General features: G+C 51.7%; 1 protein-coding gene across 1 annotated transcript in view; it reads right to left on the minus strand.

Annotated features, from left to right (window-relative positions):
* Nucleotides 1-21,111, minus strand: part of LOC127466031 (kinesin-like protein KIFC1) — a 33,594-nt gene extending 12,483 nt beyond the window's left edge. The window contains exons 1-11 of the mRNA XM_051776630.1: nucleotides 20,945-21,111; nucleotides 20,805-20,892; nucleotides 19,438-19,483; nucleotides 18,472-18,516; nucleotides 15,584-15,806; nucleotides 13,666-13,822; nucleotides 10,968-11,135; nucleotides 10,750-10,878; nucleotides 9,090-9,206; nucleotides 6,700-6,876; nucleotides 2,440-2,607 (exon numbers count right to left, since the gene is read on the minus strand). Of these exons, the coding sequence (XP_051632590.1) occupies nucleotides 2,440-2,607; nucleotides 6,700-6,876; nucleotides 9,090-9,206; nucleotides 10,750-10,878; nucleotides 10,968-11,135; nucleotides 13,666-13,822; nucleotides 15,584-15,806; nucleotides 18,472-18,516; nucleotides 19,438-19,483; nucleotides 20,805-20,892; nucleotides 20,945-21,111 (1,485 nt within the window). The remainder of the gene's footprint in view (nucleotides 1-2,439; nucleotides 2,608-6,699; nucleotides 6,877-9,089; nucleotides 9,207-10,749; nucleotides 10,879-10,967; nucleotides 11,136-13,665; nucleotides 13,823-15,583; nucleotides 15,807-18,471; nucleotides 18,517-19,437; nucleotides 19,484-20,804; nucleotides 20,893-20,944) is intronic.
* Nucleotides 21,112-21,360: the final 249 nt, after the last annotated feature.

Below are 21,360 nucleotides of genomic sequence, written 5' to 3' on the forward strand. Positions count from 1 at the left end.
CAAAATGGGGAGAAATCAGCCCAAAAAGGGGAGAAAACACCCTAAAATGGGGAGAAATCAGTCCAAAATTGGGAGAAATCGTCCTAAAATGGGGAGAAATTGTCCCAAAATGGGGAGAAATTGTCCCAAAATGGGGAGAAATCGGCCCAAAATGGGGAGAAATTGTCCCAAAATGGGGACAAAACCCCTCCAAAATAGTGGACAACTCAGCCCAAAATGGGGAGAAATTGTCCCAAAATTGGGAGAAATAGTCCCAAAATGGGGATTAAAACCCCCAAGATGGGAAAAAACACTTGAAAATAGGGATTAAAACCACCAAAATAGGGATTAAAACCCCCAAAATGGGGCGAAATCAGTGCCCAGAATTCCCAAAGTTCCCGAAATCCCTGGAATTGCGTGTTCCCCACCTCCTCCTCCCTGGTGACATCGACCCAGGTGAGGTTGGGCACGTGCAGCTCCAAATCCCCTCAGAATTCCCACATTTACACCAAATTTCTGAGGAAATTCACCCCAAAACTCTCTGATTTCCCCCCCCAGAATTCCCAAACTTCCTCAAATCCTGGGAATTCTGTGTCCCCATAAATCAGCCCAAAATGGGGAGAAATCAGCCCAAAATGTGGATAAATTGTCCCAAAATGGGGAGAAATCAGCCCAAAATGGGGAGAAATCGTCCCAAAATGGGGACAAAACACTCCAAAATGGTGGAGAAATTGTCCTAAAATGGGGAGAAATCAGCCCAAAATGGGGAGAAATTGTCCCAAAATGGGGAGAAATCGTCCCAAAATGGGGAGAAATGAGTCCAAAATTGGGAGAAAACATCCCAAAATGGGGAGAAAACACTCCAAAATGTGGAGAAATTGTCCTAAAATGTGGAGAAATTGTCCCAAAATGGGGAGAAATTGTCCCAAAATGGGGAGAAAACACTCCAAAATGGTGGAGAAATTGTCCTAAAATGGGGAGAAATCAGCCCAAAATTGGGATAAATCAGCCCAAAACTGCGGATAAAACATCCCAAAATAGAGATTAAAGCCCCCAAAATGGGGAGAAAACACCTGAAAACAGGGATTAAACCCCCCAAAATAGGGATTAAACCCCCCAAAATAGGGATTAAACCCCCCAAAATCGGGATTAAAACCCCCAAAATCGGGATTAAACCCCCCAAAATCGGGATTAAAACCACCAAAATAGGGATTAAAACCACCAAAATGGGGCGAAATCAGTGCCCAGAATTCCCAAAGTTCCCGAAATCCCTGGAATTGCGTGTTCCCCACCTCCTCCTCCCTGGTGACATCGACCCAGGTGAGGTTGGGCACGTGCAGCTCCAAATCCCCTCAGAATTTCAACATTTACACCAAATTTCTGAGGAAATTCACCCCAAAACTCTCTGATTTCCCCCCCCAGAATTCCCAAACTTCCTCAAATCCTGGGAATTCTGTGTCCCCATAAATCAGCCCAAAATGGGGAGAAATCAGCCCAAAATGGGGACGAAACACTCCAAAATGGTGGAGAAATTGTCCTAAAATGGGGAGAAATCAGCCCAAAATGGGGAGAAATCAGCCCAAAATTGGGAGAAATTGTCCCAAAATGGGGAGAAATCAGCCCAAAATGGGGACAAAACCCTCCAAAATGGTGGACAACTCAGCCCAAAATGGGGAGAAATTCTCCTAAAATGGGGAGAAATTGTCCCAAAATGGGGAGAAATTGTCCCAAAATGGGGAGAAATTGTCACAAAATGGGGAGAAATTGTCACAAAATGGGGAGAAATCGGCCAAAAATGGGGAGAAATCATCCAAAATGGGGAGAAATCAGCCCAAAATGGTGGAGAAATTCTCCTAAAATGGGGAGAAATTGTCCCAAAATGGGGAGAAATTGTCACAAAATGGGGAGAAATTGTCACAAAATGGGGAGAAATTGTCACAAAATGGGGAGAAATCGGCCAAAAATGGGGAGAAATCATCCAAAATGGGGAGAAATCAGCCCAAAATGGTGGAGAAATTGTCCTAAAATGGGGAGAAATTGTCCTAAAATGGGGAGAAATTGTCCCAAAATGGGGAGAAAACATTCCAAAATGGTGGAGAAATTGTCCTAAAATGGGGAGAAATTGCCCCAAAATGGGGAGAAATCAGCCCAAAATGGGGAGAAATTGTCCTAAAATGGGGAGAAATCGTCCTAAAATGGGGAGAAATGAGCCCAAAATGGGGAGAAATGAGCCCAAAATGGGGAGAAATTGTCCCAAAATGGGGACAAAACCCTCCAAAATGGTGGACAACTCAGCCCAAAATGGGGAGAAAACACCTGAAAATAGGGATTAAACACCGGAAAATAGGGATTAAACACCCAAAATGTGGATGAAAACCCCCAAAATGGGGTGAAATCCCCCCCCAGAATTCCCAACCCCCCCCAAATCCCGGGAATTTGGCATTTTCCCTGTTTTCCCACCTCCTCCTCCCTGGTGACATCGACCCAGGTGAGGTTGGGCACGTGCAGCTGGTCGCTGTCGGGCCGGAGCCTCCGGATCTCCAGGTCGGTGCCTCGTTCCCCCCGGGGCAGGAGCAGATCCCGCAGGGACTCGTTGTAGATCTCCAGGAAACTGGCCGAGAAGTGGTACTGGGACAGCCTCAGTTAGCCCAGAAATCCCGGGAATTCCCCAAATCCCGGGAATTCCCATCCGAAACCCACAAAATCCCCCCCGGAATTCCCAAAATCCCACAGATTCTCCCTCTCTCACCCCCAAAATCCTCCCCAGGAACTCCCAAAACTGGTGGAAAACCGGGATTAAAACCACCTCAGTTAGCCCAGAAATCCTGGGAATTCCCAAAATCCCAGGAATTCCCCTCCTAAACCCACAAAATCCCCCCCGGAATTCCCGAAATCCCACAGATTTTCCCTCCCTCACTCCCAAAATCCCCCCTGGAACTCCCCAAACTGGTGGAAAATCAGGATTAAAACCACCTCAGTTATCCCAGAAATCCTGGGAATTCCCAAATCCTGGCAATTCCCTGCCTAAACCCACAAAATCCTCCCCGGAATTCCCAAAATCTCCCAAATTTTCCCTTTCCTACCCCCAAATCCCTCCCTGGATCTCCCAAAACTGGTGGAAAACTGGGATTAAAACCACCTCAGTTATCCCAGAAATCCTGGGAATTCCCAAAATCCCAGGAATTCCCATCCGAAACCCCCAAAATCCCACTAAAATCCCCCAAATTTTCCCTTTCCTACCCCTAAAATCCCCCAAATTTTCCCTTTCCTACCCCCAAAATCCCCCCTGGATCTCCCAAAACTGGCTGAGAAGTGGGACTGGGACAGCCTCAGTTAGCCCAGAAATCCTGGGAATTCCCAAAATCCTGGGAATTCCCTGCCTAAACCCACAAAATCCCACCAAAATCCCCCAAATTTTCCCTTTCCTACCCCCAAAATCCCCCAAATTTTCCCTTTCCTGCCCCCAAAATCCTCCCCAGGATCTCCCAAAACTGGTGGAAAATCGGGATTAAAACCACCTCAGTTATCCCAGAAATCCTGGGAATTCCCAAATATTGGGAATTCCCCTCCTAAACCCACAAAATCCCCCAAATTTTCCCTCTCCCGCCCCCAAAATCCTCCAAATTTTCCCTTTCCTGCCCCCAAAATCCTCCCCAGGATCTCCCAAAACTGGTGGAAAATCGGGATTAAAACCACCTCAGTTATTCCAGAAATCCTGGGAATTCCCAAAATCCCGGGAATTCCCATCCTAAACCCACAAAATCCCACCAAAATCCCCCAAAGTTTCCCTCTCCCGCCCCCAAAATCCCCCAAATTTTCCCTCTCTCGCCCCCAAATCCCTCCCTAGAACTCCCCAAACTGGCAGAGAAGTGGTACTGGGACAGCCTCAGTTAGCCCAGAAATCCAGGAATTCCCAAAATCCCAGGAATTCCCATCCTAAACCCACAAAATCCCCCCCGGAATTCCCAAAATCCCACAGATTCTCCCTCCCTCACCCCTAAAATCCTCCCCAGGAACTCCCAAAACTGGTGGAAAATCAGGATTAAAACCACCTCAGTTATCCCAGAAATCCTGGGAATTCCCAAATATTGGGAATTCCCCTCCTAAACCCACAAAATCCCCCCAAATTCCCCTCCCCCGTCCCCAAAATCCCCCCTGGAATTCCCAAAATCCCCCCTGGAATTCCCAAAATCCCCAAAAAACTCCTCCTCCACCCCTAAAATCCCCTCCAGAATTCCCAAAATCCCCCAAATCCCCCCTGGAATTCTCAAAAATCTCCCAAAATCCCCTCCAGAATTCCCCAAATCCCCCCAAATTCCCCTCTGGAATTCCCAAAAATCCCTCAAATTCCCCTCTGGAATTCCCAAAAATCTCCCAAAATCCCCTCCAGAATTCCCAAAATCCCACAGATTTTCCCTCCCTCACCCCTAAAATCCTCCCCAGGATCTCCCAAAACTGGCAGAAAACCAGGATTAAAACCACCTCAGTTATCCCAAAAATCCAGGGAATTCCCAAAATCCTGGGAATTCCCACCCTAAACCCACAAAATCCCACCAAAATCCCCCAAATTTTCCCTCTCCCGCCCCCAAAATCACCCAAATTTTCCCTTTCCTACCCCAAAATCCCCCCTGGAACTCCCCAAACTGGCAGAGAAGTGGGACTGGGACAGCCTCAGTTAGCCCAGAAATCCTGGGAATTCCCAAAATCCCGGGAATTCCCATCCTAAACCCACAAAATCCCACCAAAATCCCCCAAATTTTCCCTTTCCTGCCCCCAAATCCCTCCCTGGAACTCCCAAAACTGGTGGAAAATCGGGATTAAAACCACCTCAGTTATCCCAGAAATCCTGGGAATTCCCCAAATCCCGGGAATTCCCCTCCTAAACCCACAAAATCCCACCAAAATCCCCCAAATTTTCCCTTTCCTACCCCAAAATCCCCCAAATTTTCCCTCTCTCACCCCCAAATCCCTCCCTGGAACTCCCAAAACTGGCCGAGAAGTGGGACTGGGACAGCCTCAGTTAGCCCAGAAATCCCGGGAATTCCCAAAATCCCGGGAATTCCCATCCGAAACCCACAAAATCCCCTCCAGAATTCCCAAAATCCCACAGATTCCCCTCCAGAATTCCCAAAATCCCTCAAATTCCCCTCCCTCACCCCCGAAATCCCCCCTGGAATTCCCAAAACTGGTGGAAAATCGGGATTAAAACCACCTCAGTTATTCCAGAAATCCTGGGAATTCCCAAAATTCTGGGAATTCCCTGCCTAAACCCACAAAATCCCCCCAAAATCCCCCAAATTTTCCCTCTCCTACCCCAAAATCCCCCAAATTTTCCCTTTCCTGCCACCAAATCCCTCCCAGAATTCCCACTATCCCGGTTTTCTGGGCCTCACCTCCCAGCCCTTCCCAAATCCCATTATCCCAGTTTTTTTCAGGGAATCCCCTCCCAGAATTCCCATTATCCCGGTTTTTTTTGGGAATCCCCTCCCAGAATTCCCATTATCCCGGTTTTTTTTGGGGGAATTCCCCCCCAGAATTCCCATTATCCCAGTTTTTTTAGGAATCCCCTCCCAGAATTCCCATTATCCCGGCTTTTTTTGGGAATCCCCTCCCAGAATTCCCATTATCCCAGTTTTTTTTAGGAATCCCCTCCCAGAATTCCCATTATCCCGGTTTTTTTCTGGGAATCCCCTCCCAGAATTCCCATTATCCCAGTTTTTTTCTGGGAATCCCCTCCCAGAATTCCCATTATCCCATTTTTTTCTGGGAATCCCCCCCCAGAATCCCCATTATCCCAGTTTTTTTTGGGAATCCCCCCCCAGAATTCCCACTATCCCTGTTTCCCGGCCTCACCTCCCAGCCCTTTCCCAAATCCCAATATCCCAGGGTATTTTTGGGAATTCCCTCCCCGCCTTTCCTGTACCCCCGGCTTTTTCAGGGAATCCCCTCCCAGAATCCCCATTATCCCAGTTTATTTTGGGAATCCCCTCCCAGAATTCCCATTATTTCAGGGAATCCCCCCCCAGAATCCCCATTATCCCAGTTTTTTGGGGGAATTCCCCCCCCAGAATTCCCACTATCCCAGTTTATTTTGGGAATCCCCTCCCAGAATTCCCACTATCCCAGTTTTCCAGCCTCACCTCCCAGCCCTTCCCCTTGAGGTCGTGTGTGTTACCTCCCAGCCCTTCCCAAATCCCACTATCCCAGTTTTTTCTGGGAATCCCCCCCCAGAATTCCCATTATCCCTGTTTCCCGGGCCTCACCTCCCAGCCCTTCCCAAATCCCATTATCCCATTTTTTTCTGGGAATCCCCCCCCAGAATTCCCATTATCCCTGTTTCCGGGCCTCACCTCCCAGCCCTTCCCAAATCCCAATATCCCAGGGTTTTTTTGGGAATTCCCTCCCCGCCTTTCCCGTATCCCCGGGTTTTTTTGGGGGAATCCCCCCCCAAAATCCCCATTATCCCGGTTTTTTCTGGGAATCCCCCCCCAGAATTCCCATTATCCCAGTTTCCCGGGCCTCACCTCCCAGCCCTTTCCCTTGAGGTCGTGTGTGTTACCTCCCAGCCCTTCCCAAATCCCATTATCCCAGTTTTTTTGGGGGAATCCCCCCCCAGAATTCCCATTATTTCAGGGAATCCCCCCCCAGAATCCCCACTATCCCAGTTTTTTCTGGGAATCCCCCCCCAGAATTCCCACTATCCCAGTTTTCCAGCCTCACCTCCCAGCCCTGGCCCCGGAGGTCGTGGGTGCTGCGGAAGAGGTGCCGCACGGCCCTCGGGATCATCCCGCGGGATTCGGGAGCCGCCGCCGCCCCCGGGCCCTCCATGGTGAAGGTCTTCCCGCTGCCCGTCTGCCCGTAGGCGAAGATGCACACGGGGTACCCGTCCAGGGCCGACTGGGAACAAAAATCCAGGGAATTCTGGGAATGCTGGGAATGCTGGGGGGGATTTGGGGGGATTTAGGGGGGATTTGGGGGAATTTGGGGAAAAATTTGGGGAATTTGGGGGGGGAATTCAGGGAATTTGGGGGGGAATTCGGAGGAATTGGGGGGAAATTCAGGGAATTTGGGGGGAATTCAGGAAATTTCGGGGGATTCAGGGGGAAAACAGGGAATTTGGGGACATTTGGGTGGAAATTCGGGGAATTTGGGGGGGAAATTCAGGGAATTTGGGGAGGAATTCAGGGAATTTGGAGGGGAAATTTGGGGGGAAATTCAGGGAATTTGGAGGGAAATTTGGGGAATCTGGAGGGGGAAATTCAGGGAATTTGGAGGGAAATTTGGGGAATTTGTGGAGGATATTTGGGGGATTTGGGGGGAAATGAGGGAATTTCAGGGGGTTTAGGGGAAAATTCAGGGAATTTGGGAGGATTCAGGGGGGAGTTCACGGGGATTTGGGGGGTTTGGGGGGAAAATGAGGGAATTTCAGGAGGGTTTCCCGCTGCCCGTCTGCCCGGAGGCGAAGATGCACACGGGGTACCCGGCCAGGGCACACTGGGAACAAAAATCCAGGGAATTTTAGGGAATTTGGGGGGAATTCAGGGAATTTGGGGGGAAATTCAGGGAATTTCAAGGGGTTTGGGGACAAATTCGGGGGAATTTTGGGGGATTCAGGGGGAAATTTGGGGGGAAATTCAGGGAATTTGAGGGGATTCAGGGGAAAATTTGGGGAATTTCAAGGGGTTTGGGGGGAAATTTAGGGAATTTTGGGGCATTCAGGGAGGAAATCAGGGAATTTCAGGGAATTTGGAGGGAAAATTGGGGGATTTGGGGGGAAATTTGGGGGGGGAATTCAGGGAATTTGGAGGAAATTCAGGGAATTTGGGGGGAAATTTGGGCGATTTGGGGGGAAATTCGGGGGATTTGGGGGGAAATTCAGGGAATTTAGGGGGAAATTTGGGTAATTTGGAGGGAAATTTGGGGGATTTAGGGGGAAATTTGGGGGGAGAATTCAGGGAATTTGGAGGGAAATTCAGGGAATTTGTGGGGGAAATTTGGGGGATTTGGGGGGAAATTCGGGGAATTTGGGGGGGGAATTCAGGGAACTTGGAGAAAATTCAGGGAATTTGGGGGGAAATTTGGGGGGGGAATTCAGGGAATTTGGAGCAAATTCAGGGAATTTGGGGGGAAATTTGGGGGATTTGGGGGGAAATTCAGGGAATTTTGGAGGAAATTTAGGGAATTTTGGCAGGTCAGAGGGAGGATTTCAGGAAGACCTGGGGAACTCTGAGGGGGATTTGGGAATTCTGAGGGGGATTTGGGAATTCTGAGGGGATTTGGGAATTCTGAGAGGGGGTTGGGAATTCTGAGGGGGATTTGGGAATTCTGAGGGGGGGTTGGGAATTCTGAGGGGGATTTGGGAATTCTGAGGGGGGGTTGGGAATTCTGAGGGGGATTTGGGAATTCTGAGGGGGGTTTGGGAATTCTGAGGGGGATTTGGGAATTCTGAGGGGGATTTGGGAATTCTGAGGGGGAGTTGGGAATTCTGAGGGGGGGTTGGGAATTCTGAGGGGGGGTTAGGAATTCTGAGGGGGGATTTGGGAATTCTGAGGGTGTTTGGGAATTCTGAGGGTGGTTTGGGAATGCTGAGGGTTGTTTGGGAATTCTGAGGGGGATTTGGGAATTCTGAGGGGGGATTTGGGAATTCTGAGGGGATTTGGGAATTCTGAGGGTTGTTTGGGAATTCTGAGGGGGTTTGGGAATTCTGAGGGAGAGTTGGGAATTCTGAGGGGGATTTGGGAATTCTGAGGGGGAGTTGGGAATTCTGAGGGGGGTTGGGAATTCTGAGGGGGGATTTGGGAATTCTGAGGGGGGTTTGGGAATTCTGAGGGGATTTGGGAATTCTGAGGGGAGTTTGGGAATTCTGAGGGGGGGTTTGGGAATTCTGAGGGGGATTTGGGAATTCTGAGTGGGGGGGTTGGAATTCTGAGGGGATTTGGGAATTCTGAGGGGGGTTTGGGAATTCTGAGGGGGATTTGGGAATTCCGAGGGGGGTTTGGGAATTCTGGGGGGGGTTTGGGGTGAGCTGGAGCAGGATTTGGGTGGAATTCTGGGGATTTTTGGGAATGTTGAGCTGCAGGGGGGTGGGAAGGGATGTTTGGGAGGCAAACCTGGACGAGCAGTTGGATTTCCTGGAATATTTCCTGCTGGGAAGCTCCGGGCGGGAAGACGCGGTCGAAGCTGAAGTCGTAGCGCAGCTCCGGGCGCCGCTCCCGCCCCACGTGGGACTGGGGGGAAAAAACGGGAATTTTGGGGAAAAAATGGGAATTTTGGGGGGAAAAGGGGGTTTGGGGGGGAAAGGGGGGTTTTTTGGAGGAAAAGGGGGAGTTGGAGGGGTGGGAAAAAGAGGGGCTGAGGTAAAAAATGGATGTTTTTGCCCCCAAAAAGGCGGTTTTTTGCTGTAAAAAGAGGATGGTTTTGAGGGAGAAAAAGTGGGATTTTTGAGGGGGAAAAGTGGGATTTTTGAGGGGGAAAAGGTTGGTTTTAAAGGAAAAAAAAAGGCGTTTTTGAGGGGAAAAGGGATGTTTTTGAAGGGAAAAAAGGGATTTTTGAGAGGGGAAAAGAATGTTTGTGAAGGGGAAAAAGTGGGATTTTTGAGGGGGAAAAGTGGGATTTTTGAGGGGGAAAAGTGGGATTTTTGAGGGGGAAAAAGTGGGATTTTTGAGGGGAAAAAGGATGGTTTTAAAGGAAAAAAAAGAGACATTTTTGAAGGAGAAAAGGGGGATTTTTTTGAGGGGGAAAAGTGGGATTTTTGAGGGGGGAAAGTGGGAAAGTGGGATTTTTGAGGGGGAAAAGTGGGATTTTTGAGGGGGAAAAGTGGGATTTTTGAGGGGAAAAGTGGGATTTTTGAGGGGAAAAAGTGGGATTTTTGAGGGGAAAAAGGATGTTTTTGAAGGGGAAAAAGTGGGATTTTTGAGGGGAAAAAGGATGTTTTTGAAGGGGAAAAAGGGATTTTTGAGAGGGGAAAAGGATGTTTGTGAAGGGGGAAAAAAGGCCATTTTTGAGGGGGAAAAGTGGGATTCTTGAGGGGAAAAAGTGGGATTTTTGAGGGGGAAAAGTGGGATTTTTGAGGGGAAAAGTGGGATTTTTGAGGGGGAAAATGGGGTTTTTGAGGGGGAAAATGGGATTTTTGAGGGGGAAAAGTGGGATTTTTGAGGGGAAAAAGTGGGATTTTTGAGGGGAAAAAGTGGGATTTTTGAGGGGAAAAGTGGGATTTTTGAGGGGGAAAAGTGGGATTTTTAAGGGAGAAAGTGGGATTTTTGAGGGGGAAAAGTGGGATTTTTGAAGGGAAAAGTGGGATTTTTGAGGGGAAAAAGTGGGATTTTTGAGGGGAAAAGGGATGGTTTTTAAAGGAAAAAAAGGACATTTTTGAGGGGGGAAAAATGATGTTTTTGAGGGGGAAAAAGTGGGATTTTTGAAGGGAAAAAGGACTTTTTTAAAGGAAAAAAGGGACATTTTTGAGAGGAGAAAAACAGGGATTTTTGAGGAGGAAAAATGATATTTTTGAAGGGAAAACTGAGATTTTTGAGAGGGGAAAAAATGACATTTTTGAAGGGAAAACTGAGATTTTTGAGAGGGGAAAAAATGACATTTTTGAAGGGAAAATTGAGATTTTTGAGAGGGGAAAAAATGACATTTTTAAGGGGAAAAAATGGTGTTTTTGCGGGGGGAAAAAAAGGATTTTTGAAGGGAAAAAAAATGACATTTTTAAGGGAAAAAAGGGAATTTTGAGGGGAAAAAAAGGGCCTTTTTGGGTGCAGCCCTTCTCACCTCGTCGGGCCGGGTGAGCACGAGTGTTTTGGGGTCCTGAGGGGAGAAGTGGAGGTGGTGCAGCCCCCGCTGCCGCTCCGACTCCTGCGGCAGCACCGGCCGCACGCGGCAGAACACGCGGATGTTGCCCTGGAAAATGGGGGAAAAAAATCGGGATTTAGGGATTTTGGGATGTTTTTGGGGGGGTTTTCCCCTCATAAATATCCCCAGGAGCCCACCTTGAGCTCCTGGATGTCGTTGTGCAGGCGGCGCCGCTCCATCTCCAGGCGGTGGATCCGCTCTTCCTGCTCGGCCAGGAGGGATTTCTGGGATCTTTCCACCTCCTGGAGAGCGGCCACCCGGTCCAGCTGCACGTGGAGCTGCTCCTGCACCTGCCTCAGGTGAGCCTGGGGAGGGAAAAGGGGGGGAAATGGGGCCAAAAGGGAAAAAAACGGCAGGATCGGGGCAAAATTCCCAAAGTTTTCCCGAATTCTGAGGTGCCACCAAGCGGATTTTGGCGCCAAAATGGCAGAATTGGCAAAAAAGCGCCATTTTTTCCAGATTTTTGAGGCGCTTCTTGAGGGATTTTGATGCCAAAATGGCAGAATTGGTAAAAAAGCGCCATTTTTTCCAGATTTTTGAGGCGCTTCTTGAGGGATTTTGATGCCAAAATGGCAGAATTGGTAAAAAAGCGCCATTTTTTCCAGATTTTTGAGGTGCTCCTGGGGAGGGAAAGGGGGGAGAAATGGCGCCAAAAGGGAAAAAAACGGCAGGATCGGGGAAAAATTACTAAAGTTTTCCCGACTTTTGAGGTGCCACCAAGCGGATTTTGACAACAAAATGGCAGAATTGGTAAAAAAGCGCCATTTTTTCCAGATTTTTGAGGCACTTCTTGAGGGATTTTGATGCCAAAATGGCAGAATTGGTAAAAAAGTGCCATTTTTTCCAGATTTTTGAGGCACTTTTTGAGGGATTTTGATGCCAAAATGGCAGAATTGATAAAAAAGTGCCATTTCTTCCAGATTTTTGAGGCACTTTTTGAGGGATTTTGATGCCAAAATGGCAGAATTGGTAAAAAAGCGCCATTTTTTCCAGATTTTTGAGGCACTCCTGGGGAGGGAAAGGGGGGGAAATGGCACCAAAAGGGAAAAAAACGCCGGAATCGGGGCAAAATTCCCGAAGCTTTCCCGACTTTTCCCGAATTTTGAGGTGCCACCAAGTGGATTTTTACACCAAAATGGCAGAATTGGTAAAAAAGTGCCCTTTTTTCCAGATTTTGGAGGCGCTTCTTGAGGGATTTTGATGCCAAAATGGCAGAATTGGTAAAAAAGTGCCATTTTTTCCAGATTTTGGAGGCGCTTCTTGAGAGATTTTGATGCCAAAATGGCAGAATTGGTAAAAAAGCGCCATTTTTTCCAGATTTTTGAGGCGCTTCTTGAGGGATTTTGATGCCAAAATGGCAGAATTGGTAAAAAAGTGCCATTTTTTCCAGATTTTTGAGGCACCTCCTGAGAGATTTTGATGCAAAAGCAGCACAATTGGTGAAAATTCCCAGTTTTTTCTTGGTTTTTCAGCATCCCTGGAGGGACTTTTGGCCGAGAAATAGTGAAATTCGTAAAAATTCCCATTTTTTGAGAATTTTGAGGTGCCCCCCCCAAGGTATTTTGGGTGGAAAATTCCCTTTTTTTCTTCTTTTCCCAAATTCTGAGGCGCTCCCTGAGAGATTTCAATGCCAAAAAGCTCAAAATTGGTGCAAACTCCCATTTTCCCACCTTTTTTTTTGGTACCACTGTTGGATTTGGGGCACAAAACTGCCAGACTCGGTGCAAATTCCCCATTTTTCCCAATGTCATGGTTTTTCCTGATTTTTGAGATGAGCTTTTGATGTCAAAAAGAAAGTCGAAATCAGAGCAAATCTCCAACTTTTTTCCCATTTTTCCAATGTTTGCCTGAAGAATTTTGGGCTTAAAAGGGGCAAAACTGGGAAAACCATTCCCACTTATTCTTCCCAATTTTTCCTGATTTTTGAGATGAGCTTTTTAATGCCAGAAAGAAAGCCGAAATTGGAGCAAATCCCCAACTTTTTTCCACTTTTCCAATTCCCTGAGGAATTTGGGGTTTAAAAGGGGCAAAACTGGGAAAACCATTTCCCACTTATTCTTCCCAATTTTTCCTGATTTTTGAGATGAGCTTTTGATGCCAGAAAGAAATCCAAAATCGGAGCAAATCCTCAACTTTTTTTCCCATTTTTCCAGTGCTCCCCCTGTGGAATTTTGCATTTAAAAGGGGCAAAACTGTGAAAACCATTTCCCCCTTATTTTTCCTAGTTTTTCCTGATTTTTGAGATGAGCTTTTGATGCCAGAAAGAAATCCAAAATCGGATCAAATCCTCAACTTTTTTTCCTATTTTTCCAATGCTCCCCCTGAGGAATTTTGCATTTAAAAGGGGCAAAACTGTGAAAACCATTTCCCCCTTATTTTTCCCAGTTTTTCCTGATTTTTGAGATGAGCTTTTGATGCCAGAAAGAAATCCAAAATCGGATCAAAATCCTCAACTTTTTTTCCCATTTTTCCAATGCTCCCCCCGAGGAATTTTGCGTTTAAAAGGGGCAAAACTGGGAAAAACTGTTTCCCCCTCATTTTTCCCAAATTCTGAGGCGTTTCCGGTTCAAAAACCAGCAACACCGGTGCGAGTTCCCATTTCTTGCCTTTTTTCCTTGACTCTCCTCGTTTTTTCGGGCGCTCCGTGAGGAATTTTGGGCTCAAAAAGCCGGGAATTGCTGCCGCCCTCAGGTTTTCCCGCCTTTTTTCAGTTGGTCGCTTTGGCGCCCCCTGGCGGATCTCGCCCCTCACAAAGCACCAAAACGGCTCCGGATTTTCCCGATTTTTTTCCTCCCCTTTCCCGGTAAGTTTTTGGGAATTCCACTCCCCGCACACCTCTACGTTTTCCAGTTTTTCAGACAGGGCTCGCTCCCGAGTTCTGGCTTCATCCCGTTCCCGCCGCCGCTGCTCCTCCTCCTCCTCCAGACGCCGCTTCTCCAGCGCCAAACCCTCGGCCAGGGAGCGGCTCTGCTCCAGCTCTGACTCCAGAGAGCTGTGGGAAAGTCCCAGAATTTCTCCCTGAATCCCCCCCAAATTCCCATCAAACCTCTTCCCAAACCGCCCCCCAAAATTCCCGAGCCCCCCCAGAATTCCCAACTCTCCCTTAGAATTCCTAAATTCTTCCCGAATCCTCCCTCTGGTCCTCCAAATGCCCTGAATTTCTCCCCGAACTCCCACCAAATCCTCCCTGTGACCCCCCAAATCCCCTGAATTTCCCCCCAAAATTCTCACCAAATCCTCCCAAACCCCCCTCGGAATTCCAAAATCCTCCCTCTGACCCCCCAAATCCCCTGAATTTCCCCCAGAATCCCCTCAGATTCCCTGAATTTCCCCTCAAATTCCCTGGGTTTCTCTGAATTTCCCCCCAAATGCCCCCAAATTCCCTGAATTTCCCCCCAAATTCCCATCAAACTTCTTCTCAAATCGCTCTGGAATTCCCAAACCTTGAGGGGCTTGGGGGATTTGAAGGCAATTTGGAGGGAATTTATGTGATTTTGGAGGGGGATCTGTGGGGAATTGGGGAATTTTTGTGGGGATCCTTGAGAGAATCTCGGGAAATTCCCATTTTGAGGAAACCTTTGGAATTTGGGGCGATTTTGGGGAAATTTTGGAGAAGTTGGAGGGAATTGGGGAATTTTTTGAAGGGTTTTGGGGGAAATCCTGTGGGATCTTGAGGGGTTTGGGGTTGATTTCCGTGGACTTGAGGTCAATTGTCATGGATTTTGAGAAGGTCCCGAGGGATTCTTGATGGAATTGGAGGGGGTTTGGGTGGATTTCAGGGGGATTTTGATGGAATTTAGCTCCATTTCAATGGATTGCAGCTCAGTTCTGAAGGATTTCCTGGCATTTGGGTGGATTTAGAAGGATTGGGGTGGATTTTCAGGGGTTTCTTAAGGGATTTGGGTGGATTTCAGGGGGATTTTGAAGGATTTGGGTGGATTTTGAGAGGTTTTTTACAGGATTTGGGTGGATTTTGAGAGGTTTTTGAAGGGATCTGAGTGGATTTTGAGAGGTTTTTTAAGGGATTTGGGTGGATTTCAGAGAGATTTTGAAGGATTTGGGTGGATTTTGAGAGGTTTTTTAAGGGATTTGGGTGGATTTCAGAGAGATTTTGAAGGATTTGGGTGGATTTTGAGAAGTTTTTAAGGGATTTGGGTGGATTTCAGAGAGATTTTGAAGGATTTGGGTGGATTTTGAGAGGTTTTTCACAGGATTTGGTGGATTTTGAGAGGTTTTTGAAGGGATTTGGTGGATTTTGAGAGGTTTTTGAAGGGATTTGGGTGGATTTTGAGAGGTTTTTGAAGGGATTGGGGTAGATTTTTACAGGATTTGGGTGGATTTTGAGAGTTTTTTACAGGATTTGGGTGGATTTTGAGAGGTTTTTTAAGGGATTTGTGTGGATTTTGAGAGTTTTTTAAGGGGTTTGGGTGGATTTTGGGAGGTTTTTTACAGGATCTGGGTGGATTTTGCTGGATTTGGGTGGATTTTTACAGGATCTGGGTGGATTTTGAGAGGTTTTTGAAGGGATTTGGGTGGATTTCAGGGGGATTTTGAAGGATCTGGGTGGATTTTGAGAGGTTTTTGAAGGATTTGGGTGGATTTTGGGAGGTTTTTTACAGGATCTGGGTGGATTTTGCTGGATTTGGGTGGATTTTTACTGGATTTGGGTGGATTTTGGGAGGTTTTTCACAGGACCTGGGTGGATTTTGCTGGCTTTGGGGCAGTTTTGGGGCAGTTTCCGTGCTCTGCTCACCCCAGCCTGGAGCTGAGGTGGCTCTCGCGCCGCTCCCGCTCCGTGATCTCCTCCTGGAGCTGCTCCAGGCGCTCCCTGAGCTCCCGATTCCCGCATTCCAGGCCCTGGTTCTGGCTCTGCAGGTCCCGCAGCCGCTCCCGGGCCGTGCCCAGCTCGTCCCGCAGGTCCCCCAGCTGACCCCGCAGGTCCCAGGGGGGGCGTTTTTGGGGGGCACAGGGGGGGCCTGGGGGGACACCCGCGGGTGGGGACATCAGGGACGGGGTTTGGGGACAGTGGGGACAAGTTTGGGGACATCGGGGAGGGGTTTGGGGACATCAGGGAGGGGTTTGGGGTCATCAGGGACAGTGAGGAGGGATTTGGGGACAGCGGGGACAAGTTTGGGGACATCAGGGAATGATTTGGGGACAGGTTTGGGGACATTGGGGACAGTGGGGAGGGGTTTGGGGACAGTGGGGACAGGATTTGGGGACATCAGGGAATGATTTGGGGACAGGTTTGGGGACATTGGGGACAGTGGGGAGAGGTTTGGGGACAGGTTTGGGGACACTGGGGACAGTGGGGAGGGGTTTGGGGACAGTGGGGACAGGATTTGGGGACATCAGGGAATGATTTGGGGACAGGTTTGGGGGCATTGGGGACAGTGGGGAGGAGTTTGGGGACAGTGGGGAGGGGTTTGGGGACATCAGGAACAGAGTTTGGGGACAGTGGGGACATCAGGGAGGGGTTTGGGGACATCAGGGAGGGGTTTGGGGACAGTGGGGAGGGGTCAGGGGGGGCGTTTGGGGGGGGCAGAGGGGGCTCCTGGGGGGACACCCAGGGGTGGGGACATCAGGGACGGGGTTTGAGGACAGTGGGGAGGGGTTTGGGGACATTAGGGAGGGGTTTGGGGACAGTGGGGACAAGTTTGGGGACATCGGGGAGGGGTTTGGGGACATCAGGGAGGGGTTTGGGGTCATCAGGGACAGTGAGGAGGGATTTGGGGACAGCGGGGACAAGTTTGGGGACATCAGGGAATGATTTGGGGACAGGTTTGGGGACATTGGGGACAGTGGGGAGGGGTTTGGGGACAGTGGGGACAGGATTTGGGGACATCAGGGAATGATTTGGGGACAGGTTTGGGGACATTGGGGACAGTGGGGAGAGGTTTGGGGACAGGTTTGGGGACACTGGGGACAGTGGGGAGGGGTTTGGGGACAGTGGGGACAGGATTTGGGGACATCAGGGAATGATTTGGGGACAGGTTTGGGGGCATTGGGGACAGTGGGGAGGAGTTTGGGGACAGTGGGGAGGGGTTTGGGGACATCAGGAACAGAGTTTGGGGACAGTGGGGACATCAGGGAGGGGTTTGGGGACATCAGGGAGGGGTTTGGGGACAGTGGGGAGGGGTCAGGGGGGGCGTTTGGGGGGGGCAGAGGGGGCTCCTGGGGGGACACCCAGGGGTGGGGACATCAGGGACGGGGTTTGAGGACAGTGGGGAGGGGTTTGGGGACATTAGGGAGGGGTTTGGGGACAGTGGGGACAAGTTTGGGGACAGGTTTGGGGACATTGGGGACAGTGGGGAGGGGTTTGGGGACATCAGGGATGGGGTTTGGGGACAGTGGGGAGGGGTTTGGGGACAGGTTTGGGGACATTGGGTACAGTGGGGAGGGGTTTGGGGACATTGGGGACAAGTTTGGGGACATCAGGGAATGATTTGAGGACAGGTTTAGGGATATTGGGGACAGTGGGGAGGGGTTTGGGGACAGTGGGGACAAGTTTGGGGACAGATTTGGGGACATTGGGGACAGTGGGGAGGGGTTTGGGGACATCAGGGAGGGGTTTGGGGACAGTGGGGACAAGTTTGGGGACAGGTTTGGGGACATTGGGGACAGTGGGGAGGGGTTTGGGGACAGTTGGGAGGGGTTTGGGGACATTAGGGAGGGGTTTGGGGACAGTGGGGACAGGATTTGGGGACATCAGGGAATGATTTGGGGACAGGTTTGGGGGCATTGGGGACAGTGGGGAGGAGTTTGGGGACAGTGGGGAGGGGTCAGGGGGGAATTTGGGGGGGGCACAGGGGGCTCCTGGGGGGACATCTGGGGTTGGGGACATCAGGGACGGGGTTTGGGGACATCGGGGAGGGGTTTGGGGACATTGGGGAGGGGTTTGGGGACAGGTTTGGGGACAGGTTTGGGGGCATTGGGGACAGTGGGGAGGGGTTTGGGGACATTGGGGACAGTGGGGAGGGGTTTGGGGACAGGTTTGAGGACACTGGGGACAGTGGGGAGGGGTTTGGGGACAGGTTTGGGGACATTGGGGACAGTGGGGACAAGTTTGGGGAACTGGGGACAAGTTTGGGGACAGGTTTGGGGACATTGGGGAGGGGTTTGGGGGACATCAGGGAATGATTTGGGGACAGGTTTGGGGACATTGGGGACAGTGGGGAGGAGTTTGGGGACAGTGGGGGAGGGGTCAGGGGAGGTGTTTAGGGGGGGCACAGGGGGCTCCTGGGGGGACACCCGGGGTTGGGGACATCAGGGACGGGGTTTGGGGACAGGTTTGGGGACATTGGAGACAGTAGGGAGGGGTTTGGGGACATCAGGGAGGAGTTTGGGGGACACCAGGGAAGAATTGGGGAGACTGGGGGAGGTTTGGGGTGTCTAAGAGGGAATTGGGGGACACTGGGGAGGGTCTTGAGGCCACCGGGGGGGTCTTGGGGGACACCGGGGTGGAACTGGGGACACCGGGGAGGTTTTGGGGACATCAGGGAGGAATTGGGGGACACTGGGGGGGCTTTGGGGACATCAGGGGGTAATTGGGGACCCCGAGGGGGGTTTTGGGGACACCGGGGGGGGAACTGGGGACATCAGGGGGCTTTGGGGACCCCGGGGGGGGGTCTCAGGACTCACCCGCTCGTGGTGCAGCCGCAGCAATCGATGCCTTCCGGGGGGGACCTGGGGGGACAGGGGACATTTGGGGGGGACAGGGGGACATTCTGGGGGGACAGGGGACATTTGGAGGGGACAGGGGACATTCTGGGGGGACAGGGGACATTTGGGGGGACAGGGGGACATTTTTGGGGGGACAGGGGACTTTGGGGGGACAGGGGACATTTGGGGGGGACAGGGGACATTTGGGGGGGACAGGGGGACATTCTGGGGGGGTTTGGGGACATAAGGGGGGGGCTTTGGGGACATGAGGGGGGTTCTGGGGGGACAGGGGACATTTTGGGGGGCCTTTGGGGACATGGGGAGGGTCTCAGGGACGCCAAGGGGAGCTCTGGGGGAACAGGGGACATTTTGGGGGACAGGGGACATTTTGGGGGGGCTTTGGGGACATTTTGGGGGGGGCTCTGGGGACATGGGGGGGGTCTCAGGGGACACCAAGGGGATTTTGGGGGGAGAGGGGGACATTTGGGGGGGCTTTTGGGGACATGGGGGTCTGGGGGGACATGGGACATTTTGGGGGGGGGGGCTTTGGGGACATGGGGGGGTCTCAGGGACGCCAAGGGGAGCTCTGGGGGGGAGAGGGGACATTTTGGGGGGGGGGCTCTGGGGACATGGGGGGTGGGTCTGGGGGGACAGGAGACATTTTGGGGGGGTCTCAGAGACACGAAGGGGATTTTGGGGGGGGAGAGGGGACATTTTGGGGGGCCTCTGGGGACATGGGGGGGGAGGGTCTCAGGGACACCAAGGGGATTTTGGGGGGGCTTTGGGGACATTTTGGGGGGACAGGGAGACATTTTGGAGGGGCTTTGGGGGGCATTTTGGGGGGCTTTGGGGACATTCGGGGGGGGCTTTGGGAACATTTTGGAGGGGCTTTGGGGACATTTTGGAGGGGCTTTGGGGACATTTTGGGGGGCTTTGGGGTCTCACCCGCTCGTGGTGCAGCCACAACGGTCGCTGCCTTTTTGGGGGGGCCCTGGAGCAGATGGGACGTTTTTTGGGGGGTTTAACCCCCTCTAACACCCCTAAAAGCCCCCAAACCTCCCCTTTAAACCCCCCCCAGGCCGCTTTTAGCCCCCAATAACCCCCCAAGTGCCCCCCCAAGTGCCCCCTTTAACCCACCCCAAAAGCCCCCTTAACCCTCTCAAAACCCCAAATGCCCCTTTAACCTCCTCAACACCCCCTCTAATGCCCCTAAAAGCCCCCAAAAATCCCCTTCAACCCCCCAGACCCCCTTTAATCCCCCCAAAAACATCCCTTTAACTCCTTCCAAGCCCCTTTTACCCCCCCAGACCCCCTTTAGCCCCCAATAACCCCCCAAGTGCCCCCTTAAACCCCCTTTAACCCACCCCAAAAGCCCCCTCAACCCTCTCAAAACCCCAAATGCCCCTTTAACCCCCCAACCCCCCCTCTAATACCCCTAAAAAACCCCCAAACAGCCCCTTTAATACCCCTAAAAGCCCCCAAACACCCCCTTTAATACCCCTAAAAAGCCCCCAAAAATCCCCTTCAACCCCCCCAGACCCCCTTTAATCCCCTCAAAAACATCCTTTAACTCCTTCCAAGCCCCTTTGAACCCCCCAAACCCCCCCTTAAACCCCCTTTATCCCTGTTAACCCCCTCCCAAACACACCCCAAACCCCCCTCAAACCCTCCCAGACCACCTTTAACTCCTCGGAAAACGCCTCTTGAATCCCCAGACCCACTTTAACCCCCCAAGACCCACTTTAACCCCCCCCAGACCCATTTTAACCCCCCCCAGACCCACTTTAATCCACCCCCAGCCCCTTTTAACCCCCCCCAAATGCCCCATTAACCACCTCAGATCCCCTCTAACCCCCCCAGACCCTCTTTAAACCCCCCAAACCCCCTCTAATGACCCCAAACCCCCCCCCTTAAACCCCCTTTATCCCTGTTAACCCCTCCCAAACCCCCCTCAAACCTTCCCAGACCGCCTTTAACTCCCCCCAAAATGCCCCTTGAATCCCCCAGACCCCATTTTAACCCTCCCCAGACCCATTTTAACCCTCCCCAGACCCATTTTAACCCCTCCCCAGACCCATTTTAACCCTCCCCAGACCCACTTTAACCCCCCCAGACCCACTTTAATCCACCCCCAGCCCCTTTTAACCCCCCCAAACGCCCCATTAACCGCCTCAGATCCCCTCTTAGCCCCCCTCAGACCCACTTTAACCCCCCCATCGCCTTTTAACCCCCCCCAAATGCCCCATTAACCGCCTCAGATCCCCTCTTAGCCCCCCCAGACCCACTTTAACCCTCCCCAAACCCCCTGTTACCGTTCCTTCCCGCCGCCGCCGCCCCGAGCGCCCTGAGGGGAGCCCTGAGCGCGGCCGTTTCTCCGCCGGGGCCGGGCCGGGCCCGTTTCTGTGAGGGAACAACAACATCACCCACCTCGGCCAAGGGGCTAAAACCCCACCCGGGGACGAGGGGGGACCGCACCTGCCGGGGGGGTCCCGCCACCGCCGCCGCCGCTCCCCCCTCGGGGCCGGGTCCCGACGGCGGCCGCTTGTCCCGGGCCCGCGGCACCGGGAGCCGCGACAGCGCCGAGAGGGCTCCGGCCCCGGCCTCAGGCGCCGCCGCCATCTTGCGTCTCCCCCGCTCGCCCCCTTCGAACCGCCGCGCGCGCTCCGGGCGCCGCGGCTCGGCCAATGGCGTGCGAGCCCTCAGGGGGTGGCCCCGCCCCTCCGGCGGATCGGCCAATGGGAGAACGCGGAGCGGGCTCGGGGAGCCAATGGGAGAGAGGGGCGGGGCTAAGGGGGAGGAGGGGTGGTCCGCCGACGGGGTAACGGCCGCGGAGGGGGCGGGGTTTGTGAAGGGGCGGGGTTTGGGGAA

The sequence above is a fragment of the Manacus candei genome, unplaced genomic scaffold, assembly GCF_025592945.1.
Source record: "Manacus candei isolate 608988 ecotype Guabito, Panama unplaced genomic scaffold, ASM2559294v1 h1tg000569l, whole genome shotgun sequence".
NCBI lineage: Eukaryota > Metazoa > Chordata > Aves > Passeriformes > Pipridae > Manacus > Manacus candei.